The sequence below is a fragment of the Hyperoodon ampullatus genome (genome assembly GCF_949752795.1).
Source record: "Hyperoodon ampullatus genome assembly, chromosome: 3".
NCBI lineage: Eukaryota > Metazoa > Chordata > Mammalia > Artiodactyla > Ziphiidae > Hyperoodon > Hyperoodon ampullatus.
This window is the reverse complement of record NC_136916.1, coordinates 73588488-73604316: the sequence shown is the minus strand read 5'-3', so window position 1 is coordinate 73604316 and position 15829 is coordinate 73588488. Positions and strand designations below refer to the sequence as shown.

The 15829-nt window shown below is 41.7% G+C and overlaps 1 protein-coding gene across 2 annotated transcripts in view; it reads right to left on the bottom strand.

Annotated features, from left to right (window-relative positions):
* Positions 1-15829, bottom strand: part of ADAMTS17 (ADAM metallopeptidase with thrombospondin type 1 motif 17) — a gene marked incomplete at both ends in the record, with an annotated part of 347780 nt that overhangs the window by 320822 nt on the left and 11129 nt on the right. For both annotated transcript variants that reach the window (XM_079701384.1, XM_079701385.1), the window contains one exon: positions 13544-13697. In XM_079701384.1, coding sequence (XP_079557510.1) covers positions 13544-13697 — 154 coding nt within the window. The remainder of the gene's footprint in view (positions 1-13543; positions 13698-15829) is intronic.

Genomic DNA, 15829 nt, shown 5'->3' with positions numbered 1-15829 from the left:
AAGTTTACATACAGAGACCTGAAAGTCTCACTTCCCATACTTCCTGAAAATAAAATATACTCAAGCCAGTTTAGAGAAAACACACACACATAGAGTCATTGAGCGCAGAGAATAAAATTAATATTTACATAAAGATTCATTCAAACACTGCCCCCAGGCCTGGTTTATCCATTTTTCCTGATTCTCCAGCAATCGGCCCAGAAAGTAGAGCCTCCAGAGGGAAACACAAGAGCACAGGTGGGTCCCCCCAGGCTAGAGTTTCCTTCCAGACAGCCCTCACCAAGCCTCCAGGAGGCCTGTGTCTGCAATGCTCTATCTACTCCTTTAGAGATCTCAGAGCTACTTTTGCTGAATGAATAAATTTTTTAAAGGATGGAAGAGGGAAGGGAGGGATTATCATAGATCAATTTATTGTTCACACAGGAAGAATTTTTTAACTGAATATACAGGAATTTTTAGAAGGTAACAAGTTTTCCTAAACTGTTAACATTTTTAAATGGTTAGGGATCCCTAACACTGGGCACTGTGTCCCAGCCAGGACGCCTGCAGGATCCTCTTTTGGTGCCCTTCCGGTAGTGCCTCCTGCTCTATTCCACTGGATTTGCTCTTCCCTGTCTCTCTCTCTCCTGCTTCCTGGGACCCCCTCCCTGCCCTAAACTAACCACCTGCATCCAAGTCCTCATGTCAGGTCTGGCTTTAGGGAACCCACTCTATGGGCCTTTGCTATAGAGATGACACCATATTTTTTGTTTGTTTGTTTAACTTTAATATTTATTTGGTTGCACTGGGTCTTAGTTGCAGCAGGCGGGCTCCTTAGTTGTGGCAGGCAGGCTCCTTAGTTGTGGCTTGTGGGCTCCTTAGTTGCAGCTCTCCAGCTCCTTAGTTGCGGCACGCAGGCTCCTTAGTTGTGGCATGAGAACTCTTAGTTGTGGTATGCATGTGGGATCTAGTTCCCTGACCAGGGATCGAACCCGGGTCCTTTGCATTGGGAGCATGGAGTCTTATCCACTGCGTCACCAGGGAAGTCCCAAGAGATGACACCTTATGGTTTAATAATACTTTCTACTTAATGAAAAACCATTTGTATTAGCCCATTTAACTCCCGGCAACCCGGTGAAGTAAAATATTGAGAAAAGTATTAGCCCTCTTTTACAAATGAGGAAACAAAGGAATAAGAAAATTAGCTGACTTTAAGAACCTGTGCATCCTGGGAAGCAGTGTCAGACCCTGCCCATTGCCAGCAAGGCATGGTCCAGGGTGTGTTCACTGCAAGGACACTCAGGCGGCAGTGTCCATTTTACAGGGTCCAAATCCAGGGAGTCATACAGACTCAGGGAATAATAGTAACAATAATAATAATTTTATTCTTCCCAAACAGTGATTAATGCACATCCCCCACCCATCCAATCACCTCAAAAGAAAATCCAAAAGATTTCCTCAGTCCCTTGTCTTAAAAGGAAATAAAAATGAGATCAAAGGGACTTGGGATGAACACATGGTTCATATAAAGCAAATGGCAGGATCAGAGATTCCCCTCAAAGCTTGTGAGAATTAAGCCTGAAAGACAACAGCAAATGCAGAAATGATTATTACTGAACACTCACACTACAAAAGGTGCCCCATGGGCTATTCCAGGAGACTCTGATCCAAGAAACACTTACCTGGTGATCTCAGAAGGGCTCCCCCTCACCTGAGCACCAGCAGCCACAGAAGTGGGTGTGGGTTCCTGGCCTCAAAGGGGGCAGGTGAGCCTGACCATCTGGTTTTCCAGGGAGATCCTTGCTCAGCCAACTGCTAACATCTGTGCCAGAATCCTCCACATAAGGTGGTGGACACACATCAGACATGCCACAGGGCACCCAAGAAACACTGCCAGGAGCATGACAGCTGCCTCCTATGGTCCAAGGGAACAAACTCAAGATCCATCCTATGGAATTTGAGATTAAATCATTGAGTACTTTCTTCAGACAACAAGGAGACAGTGCTTGTACTTGAGGTCATTGAAAGAAACAGTGAGTGACCTCCCTGTGTTGATTTACTGAGGCATTAATGTGGTTTGTTCTTATGCTAATTGCCATAGGTGGCCTTCGCATTCCTTTGCTGAGGGCACTTTGTAGGGCCCAAGGTGTATAACAGGGAAGAGCCAAATCTGACTACATGCTGGATTTGTTTCTTTTACTTTAACCTTTGCTTTCTGCTGCTTTTGTTTACTAAAAGGATACAGTCTATACATAACGACCTGCCTCGGGGAACTCTGCCCCTTTCAGGGAAGCATCCTGACAGCTGTCCACCTATGGATGGTTGCAAGAAAGAAGAAATTAGCACATCCCCTCCCGGAGGCCGGCCATTCCAGGGAACATCTGCAAAACTTAAGGCTTTTTTACTTTACTTCCTCATTTTCTCTCCCTCTCTGTGCTATAAAAGAAACTGGCATCCAGACCCCAATAAGATGGTTTTTCCAAGACATTGGTCTGCCATCTTCTCAGTCTGCCGGTTTTCCAAATAAAGTTGTATTCCTTGCCTCAACATGTCTCCGATTTATTGGCCTGTCCTGCGGTGAGCAGAGCGAGCTTGGACTTGGTAACAGGTAGAAGATGTCTGGGCACAGCTGCCATTCCGGCCACAGTATCTGAAACCTTGGCTCCCTAAAAGAATAGCATTTGGGGAAGGGGTGCCCTTGAGACGAGGGGCAGGAGCTGAAGTAGCAAGAGCAGAGGGAGTGACTTCTCCATCCTGGGGGCAGGGGGTTTGGTTGGGCTCTCTGAGCCACAGGGAGGCACCTCATGCTTGCAGTCCCCAGGGTGGGGGCAGGCAGCACCACTGAGCTGGGCCTCAGGAGCCACGGCCTCTCTGGAAGGTCCCCGTCATCAAGGATGGCCACTACATTGAGAAGTGTCATACTTGGAATAGTAAACAAGTGCTCTGAGAGGCCCACAGACATTAGGCCCAAATACTAGCCTAAAAGGTGAGGGGCCAACTTTACCTGCCACAGCAAGATAAAGAGATCTGGCCAAGACCCCAGCATGACTCGGCACACGGAAGTTACAGGGAAGACTGTCTCTGTTCAGAGCTCTGAATGCCAGGGGAATGTGGGTGAGTCTCCAGTGCAAATCCCCCAGGCTGTGCCACACGCACAAATACGCATCACTCTTACAGTATAGATTTCCTAAGGAAAAACACTAAAGTAGAAATCATGTTTGGACTTGTGAAAAGGTCCTGGGGCGTCGGACAGAAACGTATGTGAAATTACTCGGTGAAGATTCTTTCATAGCCCAGAACATAGAGCACTCTCATAGAAGATGGGGTAGTGGGGGCTATGAGAGGAGGGGACACATCCGCCTAAACTGAGCTCGCAGCATAAAATTACAATCCACATAGGAAAATGGTCCAGTTTAAAAGACAGTGAGCAAATACAACAAACAGGAAGATCAGGACCCCAAGAAATTCAGAAAGTGGAATAATTCAAAAAAGACTTAAAATAATTATGTTAAAAATAACCAAAGTGATAAAGGAAAGGAAAAATAAAATCATAATGAAAGAACAAGACTCTATAAAAAGGACAGAGAGAATTGGAAAAGAATGAAATATAACTTTTAGATGTATAGATTATAATCACTAAAATTAAAAACTTAGTAGGTGGACTAAGTGGAGATTAGACCCAATTTAACAGAAATGTGGTGAACTGGGAGACCAATAAGAAGAATTACCCAGAATACAGAATGTAGAGATAAAGAGACCAAACACACAAAAAGAAATTAAAAAACATGGAGGAAAGACTAGGAAGGTCCACATCAGCTAGTGGTCCCAGGAGAAGAATAAGCAGATAACAGGGAAGAGGCATTCTTCAGTGAGATGGAGGCTGGGCATTTTCCAGAACTGACAAAGCCATGAATCCTCACATCCAAAAATCACAGTGAGTCCCAAATGGGATAAGTATGGGAAACCCACCATAGATATACTATAGAACACAAAGATAATAACATTTTTTAAACCTGCACAGAGAAAAGACAGAATCTATTTACACAGAATCTAAAGTTGAAATACCTTTTGTAGCAAAAATAGAAGACAGTGGAATAAGATCTTCAAAGTGTTAAGAAAAGATAAGACTCAACCTAGAATTCTATATTCAGCTAAATCATCAGTAAAAGTACCAGTGAAATAAAGACAGTTTGGGAAAAACAAAGATAATAATGTAACCACTCAGAAACCCCGATTAAAATGTTCTTTAAGAAGGACATTAAATACAGACATGGGTTGCAAGAAATAATACTGAGCAAATAAATTGGTAAATATATAAATAAATCTAAATAATTTTAACTGTAAGAATATATAATGATGATGATTAAACGGGAGGGGACAAAAATATATAATTAAATTAACAGATAAAAATAATAAGGAAAATGAAAGCATTTGAAGGCTCTTGTATTATGAATGAAAGACACCTGATACTTTTAGACTTCCTTAGGACAATTTCTTTTTTTTTTAATTTTAGGGTAACAACAACAAAAGAAGTGAATAGATTATAAAATTTTCACGCCAGTAGAAGAAAAATGGGGGAATAAAGAAAATCTGATGGAACCAACAGAAAAAAATGAAAACAACAACAAAAAGAAACAGAAGCAAAGAAAAAGCATGGTATTGTAAATGGAAAACAAAAGATGGTAGAAATACATGTAATTATATCAGTAACATCATAAATATAAAAATGCTAACCTTGCCAATGAAGAGACAGATGTTCTTAAATTGGACATTTTTAAAAATTCAGATACATATTACTTTTAAGAAACTATATAGGGCCTCCCTGGTGGCGCAGTGGTTGGGAGTCCGCCTGCCGATGCAGGGGATGCGGGTTCGTGCCCCGGTCTGGGAGGATCCCATATGCCGCGGAGCGGCTGGGCCCGTGAGCCATGGCTGCTGAGCCTGCGCGTCCGGAGCCTGTGCTCCGCAACGGGGGAGGCCACAGCAGTGAGAGGCCCGCATACCACAAAAAAAAAAAAAAAAAAAAAAAAAAAAAAGAAACTATATAAAACATCATTATAGAAAAGGATTGAAATTAAAACTAAGGAAAAATAAAAATCAGGCAAACATTGAGGAAAATAAAAACTACTGGTAATATTAATATTAGATGAAAATAGCCAGAAGGCCAAAAGCTTTACCAGGGATAAAGATGGCCTATTAAACAATAATAAAAGAAATAATTCACCAGGAATACAGCTCCTAGACCTGTATGCAACAAACAATACTGCCTCATAACCTATACAGCAAAAATTAATAGAATTAAAGGGAGAAATATGCCAAACTACAATAAGTTATGAGATTTTTAATATACCTCTAATTAAAACAAGTAAGTCAAGCAAGACAAAATAATGAGCATATAAATGATTCTGAGATCACAACATTTTGAACTAATGAACATATATAAAATGCTGTTCACAACAATTAAAGAATACACATTCTTTTAATTACATATAAAACATTTATTAAAACAAAAATAGCTATGTCCTAAACCACAATTCCAATCTCAACCATTACCAAAGAATCAATATCATATGGAATGCAGTATGGCCAACAAGCTTCTAACAGACCTAAACCTCCTATAGAGAACAACTATAAACTTAAACAAAATACAAAAATCCACTGACTGGATTACTGGAAAGTAAGCCAATGCAGGAAGATGTTGGTGGGGAGGCAAAGCTTGGAAGAACAGAACAGCACAGGCGACTGAAGGCAGGCCTGATCAGTGCTATAGGGTGGCTTATACTCCAATAGAATGCCCACAATCCTCAGGACTAAAGAACCAAAGGACAGAGTTCAGAGCACAAAAGTGACTAGAAACTAAATGGGAGCATATTAGAAAGGAGAGCTCCAAGAAGGGGAAGCCCAAAATTCTGTATATCAACTATATCAAACTCTCTAAACGATCCCTATGTGGAACAGACTCTAGCTAAGGATAAAAGAACGGAACTGAGATTTGAGATGCTGCCTGAGAGACAAATTTTGCAGTTTGAGTCCAAGAAAATTAACTGTCAGCTAAAATACTCCAGAGGAATAGAATCCACTTCAAAATATTACATTTACATCCAGAACACATTCCATATGTTATTCATATTGACATATGAATAACTAGGACAATGTGACCCATTTGCAAGAGAAAAGACAATAAATGGAGGAAAAAAATCCCATGACAACCCAGCTGTTAGAAGAGCAGACAAGAATTTTAAAGCAATTATTATCACCATGCCTAAGGACTTAAAGGAAAATATGCTCTTGATGAATGAAAAGATAGGAAATCTCAGCAGAGATTCTGAAACTATAAAAAAAGAACCAGATGGAAAACTTGATATGGGCCACATTTTTAAACCGCTAAACAGAGAACTATAAATCATTTTTGAACGATGGCAAAAACACATGATAAAAATTTATAAATGTAAAGCTGCAATGATAATAGATAATAATACAGAATATTTTGTGCCAAACGTTGTAAGTGCATTATATATTAACTTATCTAGTCATCTTAATAATTCTATAAAGTACATGCAATTATTATCACCATTTTTACAAATAAAGAAATTTAGGTACAAAAAGATTAAATAAATTACTCAAGGTCATTCAAGCCAGTAAGTGGTGGACGCAGGAATTCAAACCCAGTAGGCCAGGGACTTCCCTGGTGGTGCAGTGCTTAAGAATCCACCTGCCAATGCAGGGGACACGGGTTCAAGCCTTGATCTGGGAAAATCCCACATGCCGTGGAGCAACTAAGCCCGTGCACCAAAACTACTGAGCCTGCGCTCTAGAGCTGGCAAGCCACAACTACTGAAGCCCGCGTGCCTAGAGCCTGTGCTCAGTAACAAGAGAAGCCACTGCAACTAGAAGCCCGTGCACCGCATCGAAAAGTAGTCCCTGCTTGCCGCAACTAAAGGAAGCCCACGTCCAGCAACGAAGAACCAGCGCAGCCAAAAATATAAATAAATAAATGAATTTATACAAAGCCAGTAGGCATATCTGTAAATTCTTAAGTACCTACATTGTATTGCCCCTCTAGGAAAAAACTATTATGGAACTTGGAGAATACTTAGAACTGGATACTGGAAATATTACATATCAAAATTTGTATGCAGTTAAAGGTATGCTTACAGGAAAATGTATAGCCTCAAATATATACATTAAAAATTAAGAAAGTAAAGTTTAATGAGCTAAGTATTCTAAAAAAGTTAGGAAAAAAGCAACTTGATTAAATCTAGAGAATATTATAAAAAAAGGAACATGGATAAACCTAAAAAACATTATTGTAAGTGATAAAAGCAAACTGCACAGTATGAAGCCACTTATGTAAATGTTAAAACATACAAAACAACATAACATGCAGTTTATGACTATATATCACAAATGCCGTAATTGTTTAAAAAAACATGGATTGGAAGGATTCACACCAACCTCAGGATGGTGGTTTCTTCTGGACAGTAAGCTAGAGGGATGATAAGGGGTGAGGTGGAAGGATACTCACTCATATCCATATATGTCCATTTCTCTCAAGAAAAAAATGTTCCAAAGCAGATGTGACCAGATCCTAACATGGGTTAAGTCTGAATGCTGGGTATGTGGGCCTTCAGTTTTTGTTTTGTGCTCTTTTTCCCCATTTTAAATATTTTACAAAAATAATTTATACCTGCTACCTTTGTTTACTTCTATCCCCCCTATGAGCTTCCTGGAGGCAGGGACCATGCTGTGTCATGCTCACCACAGTATGTTGTCTAGAGGGTCAATGAATACTTGATGACAGAATAAACAAAAACGAGAGCATATGTCCTTTAATGGTAACTTCCAGTCTGGAAACACTAAGATTCCCTGATTGCATTACAGGTTTTCTCAGGAGGCAAGAATGACAGATTCAAGAATAATAGTGAGAACCTTTAGCTTTCACTCAGTGCTCTCATAGAGTTTCTCTTTCTTTCCCACTTAATACAGAACAAGGGCACTGAAGTGGTCCTCTGATATTAAAGAATGGGGATACAAATCATAATTATAACCACAGCAGCTGCAACTAATATTTGTTAGTTGCTAAGTGACAAGTATGCATTATCTCATTTAAAACTCACAAAACTCCCAAGAGGTAGATGATATTAGTCAGGTGCAGATGATGAAACTGAAGCTCAGTGGCCCAGTCCTTTCTAAAGTTGCCTGAGTCTACACAGCTCCTTTTCTATTTATTTATCAAGAAAAAACTGTGAATAGATGATGACCAGTCAACTATGATATCTATTCTTACAGAAAGGGTCCCTTTATACAGCCCATTTCTAATTTCCTCTAAGTTTGTTTTTTGCCTCTTAGGCGTTTGTAAGTGTTCTTATGAACATTCCCCCCACCAATGTGGCTGGAAGTGGTACTATCACCCTCTCACATCTGTGTTCTTCAGCAATAACCCTGAGAAGCAGACAAGACCTGCATCATATCAATGTTACAGATGAGAAAACAGAGGCCGTGTGGGCTGAACTGTGTACTCTAACCCTCAGTACCTTCGAATGTGACCGAGTTTGCAGATAGGGGATTTAAAGAAGTAATTAAGTGAAATTGGGATCATTAGGGTGGGCTCTAATCCAAAATAACTGACATTCTTAAAAGAAGAGGAGATTAGGACAGAGACATGCACAGACCATGAGACCATAAGAGGACACAGGAAGAAGACTGTCATCTACAAGCTAAGGAGAGAGGCCTCAGAAGAAACCAACCCTGACCACACAGTGATCTCAGACTTCTAGACTCCAAAACTGTGAGGAAGTAAAATGCCTGTTGTTCAAGCTGCCAGGTCTGTGGTAGTTTGTTCCAGCAGCCCCAGCAAACTAATACAGAGGCACAGAGATGCCAAGGGACACTTCTGGGGTCACACGCAAGGGAGACAGAGTTGGGTCTCTAACATCTTTCTTCTTTCTCTTTCTCCAGGAATAATAATTCTTAAAATATTGGTGTCTCTTTTTGGATTTAATATTTTTATATGTGAATACATACTTAAAATATTAACATGAAAAAACTCAAAGTACAAATTTAATTCCATTTCCTTTGGGTTCTTCTTCCACTTAAGATGCAGAAAAACATGGAAGACTATCACCACCACTGAAACAACAAAAAACACTGGGTAAACAACGAAATCATATTTTGCTTTACCCACTGGAGACCTAAGGTCTCAAAGAAGTTTAGAGGAACTAAATTTCAAAGGGATTGAGCCCTTCCTAATGAGCAAAAACCAGTAGCCATGTTTATCCCGGGCACAGGTGGGATGAGGAGTTAATTAGCATCTGACGAGGACCCTGTGAAGTTAGAAGGAAACAGCCAAAGTCTTATCAACCACATGGGCTGGAACGATGGATTCTATCTGGATTAGAGGTGTCCTGAATCTATCCTACCAGACTTTTTAGCTGACTTTCAGGAAGTCAGGACAAGGATGGAAGGCAGAGTGACATCTCCATAGTCATGTGGGGACTGAGCTAAGTTCTTCTACTCTTGCCTCAAAACGCTTGAAACCAGTGGTGAACTGAAAGGAACTCAAGTCATGATCCAAGTCAACCCTGATTAAACAGAAGAGTTTATCTCCTCAGCCCAGCTGCCTCTTTATCACCAGAAGAGAAGCCAGCTGAGGACAAAGCTGTCAGATACAGAACTGCTGTGGCCAAGGCTGACCTGAGGTCCAACCTCCTGCTTTGCTCCTCAGCTCCAGGAGCCCATGGCTGTGATGTCATTAGTATTGAAGCCAGTTTGATTTCTGTCATTTCCAACCAAATGAATCTTAAGTGACACAAAACACAAGCCCCAACCATTTATTTATTACAGAGTATATACAGATATTATTACACATGCAAATTCTTGCATAAATTGGCAATACACAATTTCTGAATCGTTATGGTATCCTCTAAATATGGTATCACTAAAATTAACTTCAGAATGCTATAAATTAATGAAACAATACTATAAAATTACTGCACTGTTTTTTAAAACAATCGTAACAAAACAAACAATAAAGTAGACATCAGTGACTTCACAGGCACCACTGCTGAATGGCATTGGTGTATTTGCGTTCTAAAGAGCCCACCACCATGCAAAACGTTGCAGGATTCCTACTTTGACAGTGCCTCATAGGAAACTAGTTTCATTATTTTACAATCTACTTCAACCATCCACATGTTATATTTACCATAGTGGATGAGAAGAGATTCAAATTGTTACTAAAAACCACGAAAGTGCTAGTGAGAAAATTCTATAATGAATCTGAATGGAGAAATTAAAATAAGCATAGCAGGCAGGCAAAAAGTTTTGAAGTCAAAATAACCACTCAAAAAAATCAAGAAACAGGGACTTCCCTGGCAGTCCAGTGGGTAAGACTCTGCGCTCCCAATCCAGGGGTCCCGGGTTTGATCCCTGGTGGGGAACTAGATCCCACATGCATGCCGCAACTAATACGCCTGCATGCCGCAACTAAGAGTCGGCATGCCGCAGCAAAGACCCAACACAGCCTAAATAAATAAATAAAATATTTTTTTAAAAAATCAAGAAACAGTTCAAAATATCCAAAGTACCATTTTAGTGTTTGAGAACAGCCAAAAATATCTTCAAAAACTCATGCTCACCAAAATAAATAAATAAATAAATAATTTTAAAAAAAGAAAAAGGAAAAAGGCCCACAGCCTCCATATTTTCATGTGAAGTTCCAAGTGGAGTGATGTTTTTTTAATTAATTTATAAGGTCCTAGGAGTAAGAAGCTGTAAAGGAAATAGGATACATCTGTCCCCTCTCTGGAAGCCCCGAAGACTGCTAGAAATGCAACCTCTATAGTACCAAAGAGAAGGCAGTGATTCCTCCCAGGTGGCCTTTCCTGTGTCAGTCCCTCTATCCCCCTAGACAACATGGCAGCTTATCCAGACTCAACTCACAGGTAAATTGAGTGCTTCATGGAGGAGAAAGAGTTATCAGACTGCTCCTCACCTGCCTGAGCCAGCTGGCTACCCCAAGGCCATGTCCAAGGTTGGAATAACACAGATCAATGACAAGGCGCAATTACACCTATGGCTGCCAAGCTCAGCCATAAAGAACATGTTCCCATGGGAAATCGTGGATTAATCTGATTAATCTTTCCAGGAAACTTCAAGAATGTATTTTGCTGGAGTCCCAGTAAATTAATTTTCCCAGTTTCTAAACCCCCAATGTTTGAAAGTTAATCCAAACTAGATAGGGCCTAATTGACTGCTTATTAGCTAAGCCTCTTATAAGGCCTGTTGTCTTTCCCAACACAGCAACAAAGTTTACTGAGTATTTCACACAAAGAAAGAAGGACCAGAAGCAAAGTCTATACCTTTCTCCTATGTCTGTGTTCCTACCCAGGACAGAGCCTGAGTTGGCACCACCTTAAATATACATGTTGCTCCTGCATGGCAGAGGATGCTGATGTGAGATTTGGGGGCTGGGAATAAACCCCCTGGTTTTGTTCATTTTATTTCCTTCACTAAAGGCAAAACAGTCTCTCAGAAGAGTGCCTCCAAACTAGCCTTAGGGACAAAAATGCAAACACAAACACAATTTATCATTTTGTCAGCAATCCTTGGTATCACACCCCTAAAGAGGATGGCAGCTGCTAATTAGACAAATATTCCATGATAGCATCCACAGGCACCTGGGGTTTCTGGTCACTGACTAGCAGCTGACAAGCACTGGCTAGAGCAAAGGGAAAGTAAGAATAAAACATATTTGTCCTTGGGTTTCACTGTGTGGCCCTGCTTGGTGGTTCTCACCTGAGAAAACCCACTTCCGATGGCCCACAGGTGCTATTAATCATGTTTGAAACTTAGCGCAGCAGTTCTCAGCACCAGCTGAACGTTAGAACCACCTGGAGAGGTTTCAAATCGCTAGATGCCCAGGCTGCACCCCAGACCAATAAAAGCGGCTCTCTGGGGGCAGGAGCTGGGTGTGGCTAGTTGTTAAAGTTCCCCAGGTGATGCCAATGGACAGCCAGGGCTGAGAACCTCTGCCTTAGAGTCATCCCTCTGCCTCTGAAACAATATGGTCAGATCAGCCGCAGAAAATGCACAAAGACTTAGAACGACCACTAGTCATTTACTTTGAGAGGAGAGAGAGAAAAAAAATCCACCGATTGACCCAGATAGGGGCAGCTGGCTAACGTTGAAAATAACACACCAACATCAAGCTCAAACACACAACCAACCATCGGACTTACCAAAAACCCCTGCTTCCTATTAAGGGGTAAATTTTAGTTACAAGTAATTTTTTGCTGAGACCTCTCTTTCCTGTTTTTGTAAGGGTGCAGGAAGGAACACAGCAAAACCCTAATGTATGGTGGCATTCTGTCTCCTGGAGTAGCAGAGATGACCCTGATCCAGCAAAATCACCTCTAATACCTCCCTGCTGAATGCAGACTAGGCTAAGGAGGGTGGCTATATGGATAGGGTCAGGACTGCATGCACCAGCGGAGCTAAGCTGCAGGGCTCGCTTATGCATAACAAAGCTGTTCTAAAAGACAGTCATATAATCAATTTACTTCCAAGGTCATTGGAATACTAAACTGAGACACTATATTTTTATTCTAAGTCTTTAAACTACAAAAGAACAACTCCCAAAGGTCAGCCATGGGGTCCCATGCTCTCCAGGGAGGAAGTGACACCTGTGAGCAGTAGGATATCATCTTCATCAAGGGACACTCACAGGCAGACTGCTAGTGACACAGCACAGTGAAATGTCCTTAAACACTTAACAGATAAACCAGAGGTTGCCCACATAGAGGCAGAGAATACAAGAACCCTGGGTTCTCAGCCCAAGCTGCTTATTAGAACCACCTTCAAAATCACACCCAAGTCACACCATAGGCCAATTAGATCAGGATTTGGGGGGACTGGCTAGTGCATGGCATTTTTTAAAGCAGTGGCTCTCACACTTAAGCATGACCAGATTTACCTGGACCCACCCCCATGGTTTCTGATTCAGGAGGTGGCGGGGGTGGGGAAGAGAACATGCAGTTCTAACAGAGTCCCAGGTGATGCGGATGCTGCTGGGGTCACACTCTTAAGAACTACTGCTTCACAGGTCCCCCAGGTGACTCTCATTAGTGCAGACAAGACCGAGGACCACTGTATAAGGAGAGCAAGCTCTGGCCAGGGTACCAAGGGAAGGAATTCTCATCCTAGCTCTGCCACCAACGTCGGGCTTGATAACAATAAGCCATTGAGGTTTTTCAGGCCTCAACTTGCTCCAGATCTATAAAATTGAGACACTACACAAAAGAGATCCTGGGTTCTTTCTAGAAACACCTTTTTCAAAGGGCTGCTACACATGAAACGCTGATATTAATACACATAGAAATGAAAATAAAGTGGCCTTATGGGCAATAAAAAAAAGCTTTCAAAACACAAGGAAAGGTAAGTTCTTGCTCACAAGATTTCAGCACACTTGGAGACACAGCAAGGGGGATGGTCTAGGGATGTGCGATGGTACCAAAAGCCAAAAGGGCCTGTGTTGTGAGTCATTCACACTATTTCCCAGACTCACCTGTTAGGACCTTGCAGAGCTGCCCAGATATCTGGGTCTCGGCAGAGGGGCTGGGTGTCAAGGACCATCTGCGCCTGATCAGATGCTCTTGTCCCTGGGAACTGTTGAGGGGCTGGATTAGCACCTGCTCCTGCCCAAGCTGGATGAGGCCAACCTGCCCAGAAAGAGGAAAACAGTTGTCAGTCATCCTCATTCACACTTGGCCACAACCCCAGAGCCAGAGGGTGGAAAGGCCACCTAGCTATGGCCTGCTTCCCCTGCCTGGGCTTTTTCTTTGCAGGTTGCACCAATTTACAGAGTCCAAGAATGAGCTCTTGCATGACTTGAAACATCTCATCCAGCAGTTGTGTTGGGGGTCAGGTGACAGAAGGCAGGGGGTGGGGGGGTGCGGCAATAGCACCCATTTTCTGGGCTCACTTTCAAAGATATCTTACTTTAGTGTTAATTTTTTTTTAATTTTTTTTTCAGGCAAGGCTTTATTGGGGCCCCTGCTGCAGCAGGGGAGAGGGAGAACAGATTCCCTTGTTTGCCTGCTCCTATACACTTACTTCTAATTAAAGCCCATTTAAAAAACTATTTTTTATATCATCCCCTAAAAGTCCACCTAAGAAGGTACCTCCAAAAGTGTTGGGAATGAATGACAATTATATCCTTAATGGGAAAAAAGTATATCTTATTCCTGGGCAATATTTAGAATTAAATAGAGAGGATGGAGTCAGACCTGTAGTGTTAATAGTTTTGTGATAGTGGATTTGTAGTTTTTTTCAGTGTTTAAGAGAACTTGGCAGAGTATCTAATGGATTCAATTTGTGATTCTAATTTAAAGCACAGCAATGATTTAGACCTGTAATTTAAAAATCTTATTAGGCTTATAAACAGTATCAGAATGTATAAGAGAACTTAAGACTTCCCAGGTTTATAAAACTAGTTACCTCATTATTTATAAGAATCATTTAAGTACTTGCAAAGGGTTTATTTTTTAATCAGACAACAAAAGAACTTGAAAATGAAATTGAATATGGTAAACTTCTACACACAGTTTTAAAGGTTTAAACGTTGTTAATCACTAATTTGTAAATAGGATTAAGTGTTATCCAAAGGCCCCTTAAAAGGTATTTGAAAAACTTGCTAGATTATAAATAAATGACTTGTAAATTGAACGAAAAACTTAAGGACTGGGATTCTTAATTTGTCACTTTAATAGAGTGAATACTAATTCTTAAAAATATATACACAGGGCTTCCCTGGTGGCGCAGTGGTTGAGGGTCTGCCTGCCGATGCAGGGGATGTGGGTTCGTGCCCTGGTCCGGGAGGATCCTGCGTGCCACGGGGCGGCTGGGCCCGTGAGCCATGGCCGCTGGGCCTGCGCGTCCGGAGCCTGTGCTCCACGGCGGGAGAGGCCGCGACTGTGAGAGGCCCGTGTACCGCAAAAAAAAAAAAAAAAAAATTATATATATAGATATAGATATAGATATATACACACACACACACACAATGCAGAGAACTTTTCCTTTCATTTGGAACCAATGCTAACAGCATTAAAACAATTTGCCCTCCTTCCCCAGGATACCTGCTGCTAGCTTCTCTTCTGAGGCATCAACAAAACAAGGTAAACCACTCACAAAGATCCTGACTGGGTCAGGGCTGAGAATTATGTTTGCACACTGGGCCCTGCAGTCCACAGCCCCTGCTCTGCATTCATGGTCGGGACCACCTTTGTTAGCACAGATTCAGGAGACTGGGCCAATCTGTCTTAGGCTGTCATGAACATCCTTTGTTCTCTCTCTCCCCAATACTATTTTCTAAAAGCCATGACACTGTTCTCTTTTCTTAAAAAAAAAAATTTATTTAGTTGGCTGTGCCGGGTCTTAGTTGTGGCATGTAAACTCTTAGTCGCGGCATGTGGGATCTAGTTCCCTGACTAGGGATCGAACCTGGGTGCCCTGCATTGGGAACGAGGAGTCTTAGCCACTGGACCACCAGGGAAGTCCTGACACTACTTTCTAAAAGCGGTAGTTCTCAAACTCCAGTGTGCATCAAAATCACCTGGAGGTCATGGATGCTCACCAAGAACCTTCATTTCTAACAAGTCCCCAGGTGATACTGATGCTGCGTGTCCGAGGACCAGGCTTTGAGAAGCACTGCTCTCCATCACAGCTCAGCAATTCCTCAGGTCTCAGGTACAGAGCTCACTCAAACCAAATGATATAGACTCCTCTACCTTCTGAAAGGATGCATCGATACCAGCCCTCTGAAAATACATCAGATCCACTAATAAGACCGCCT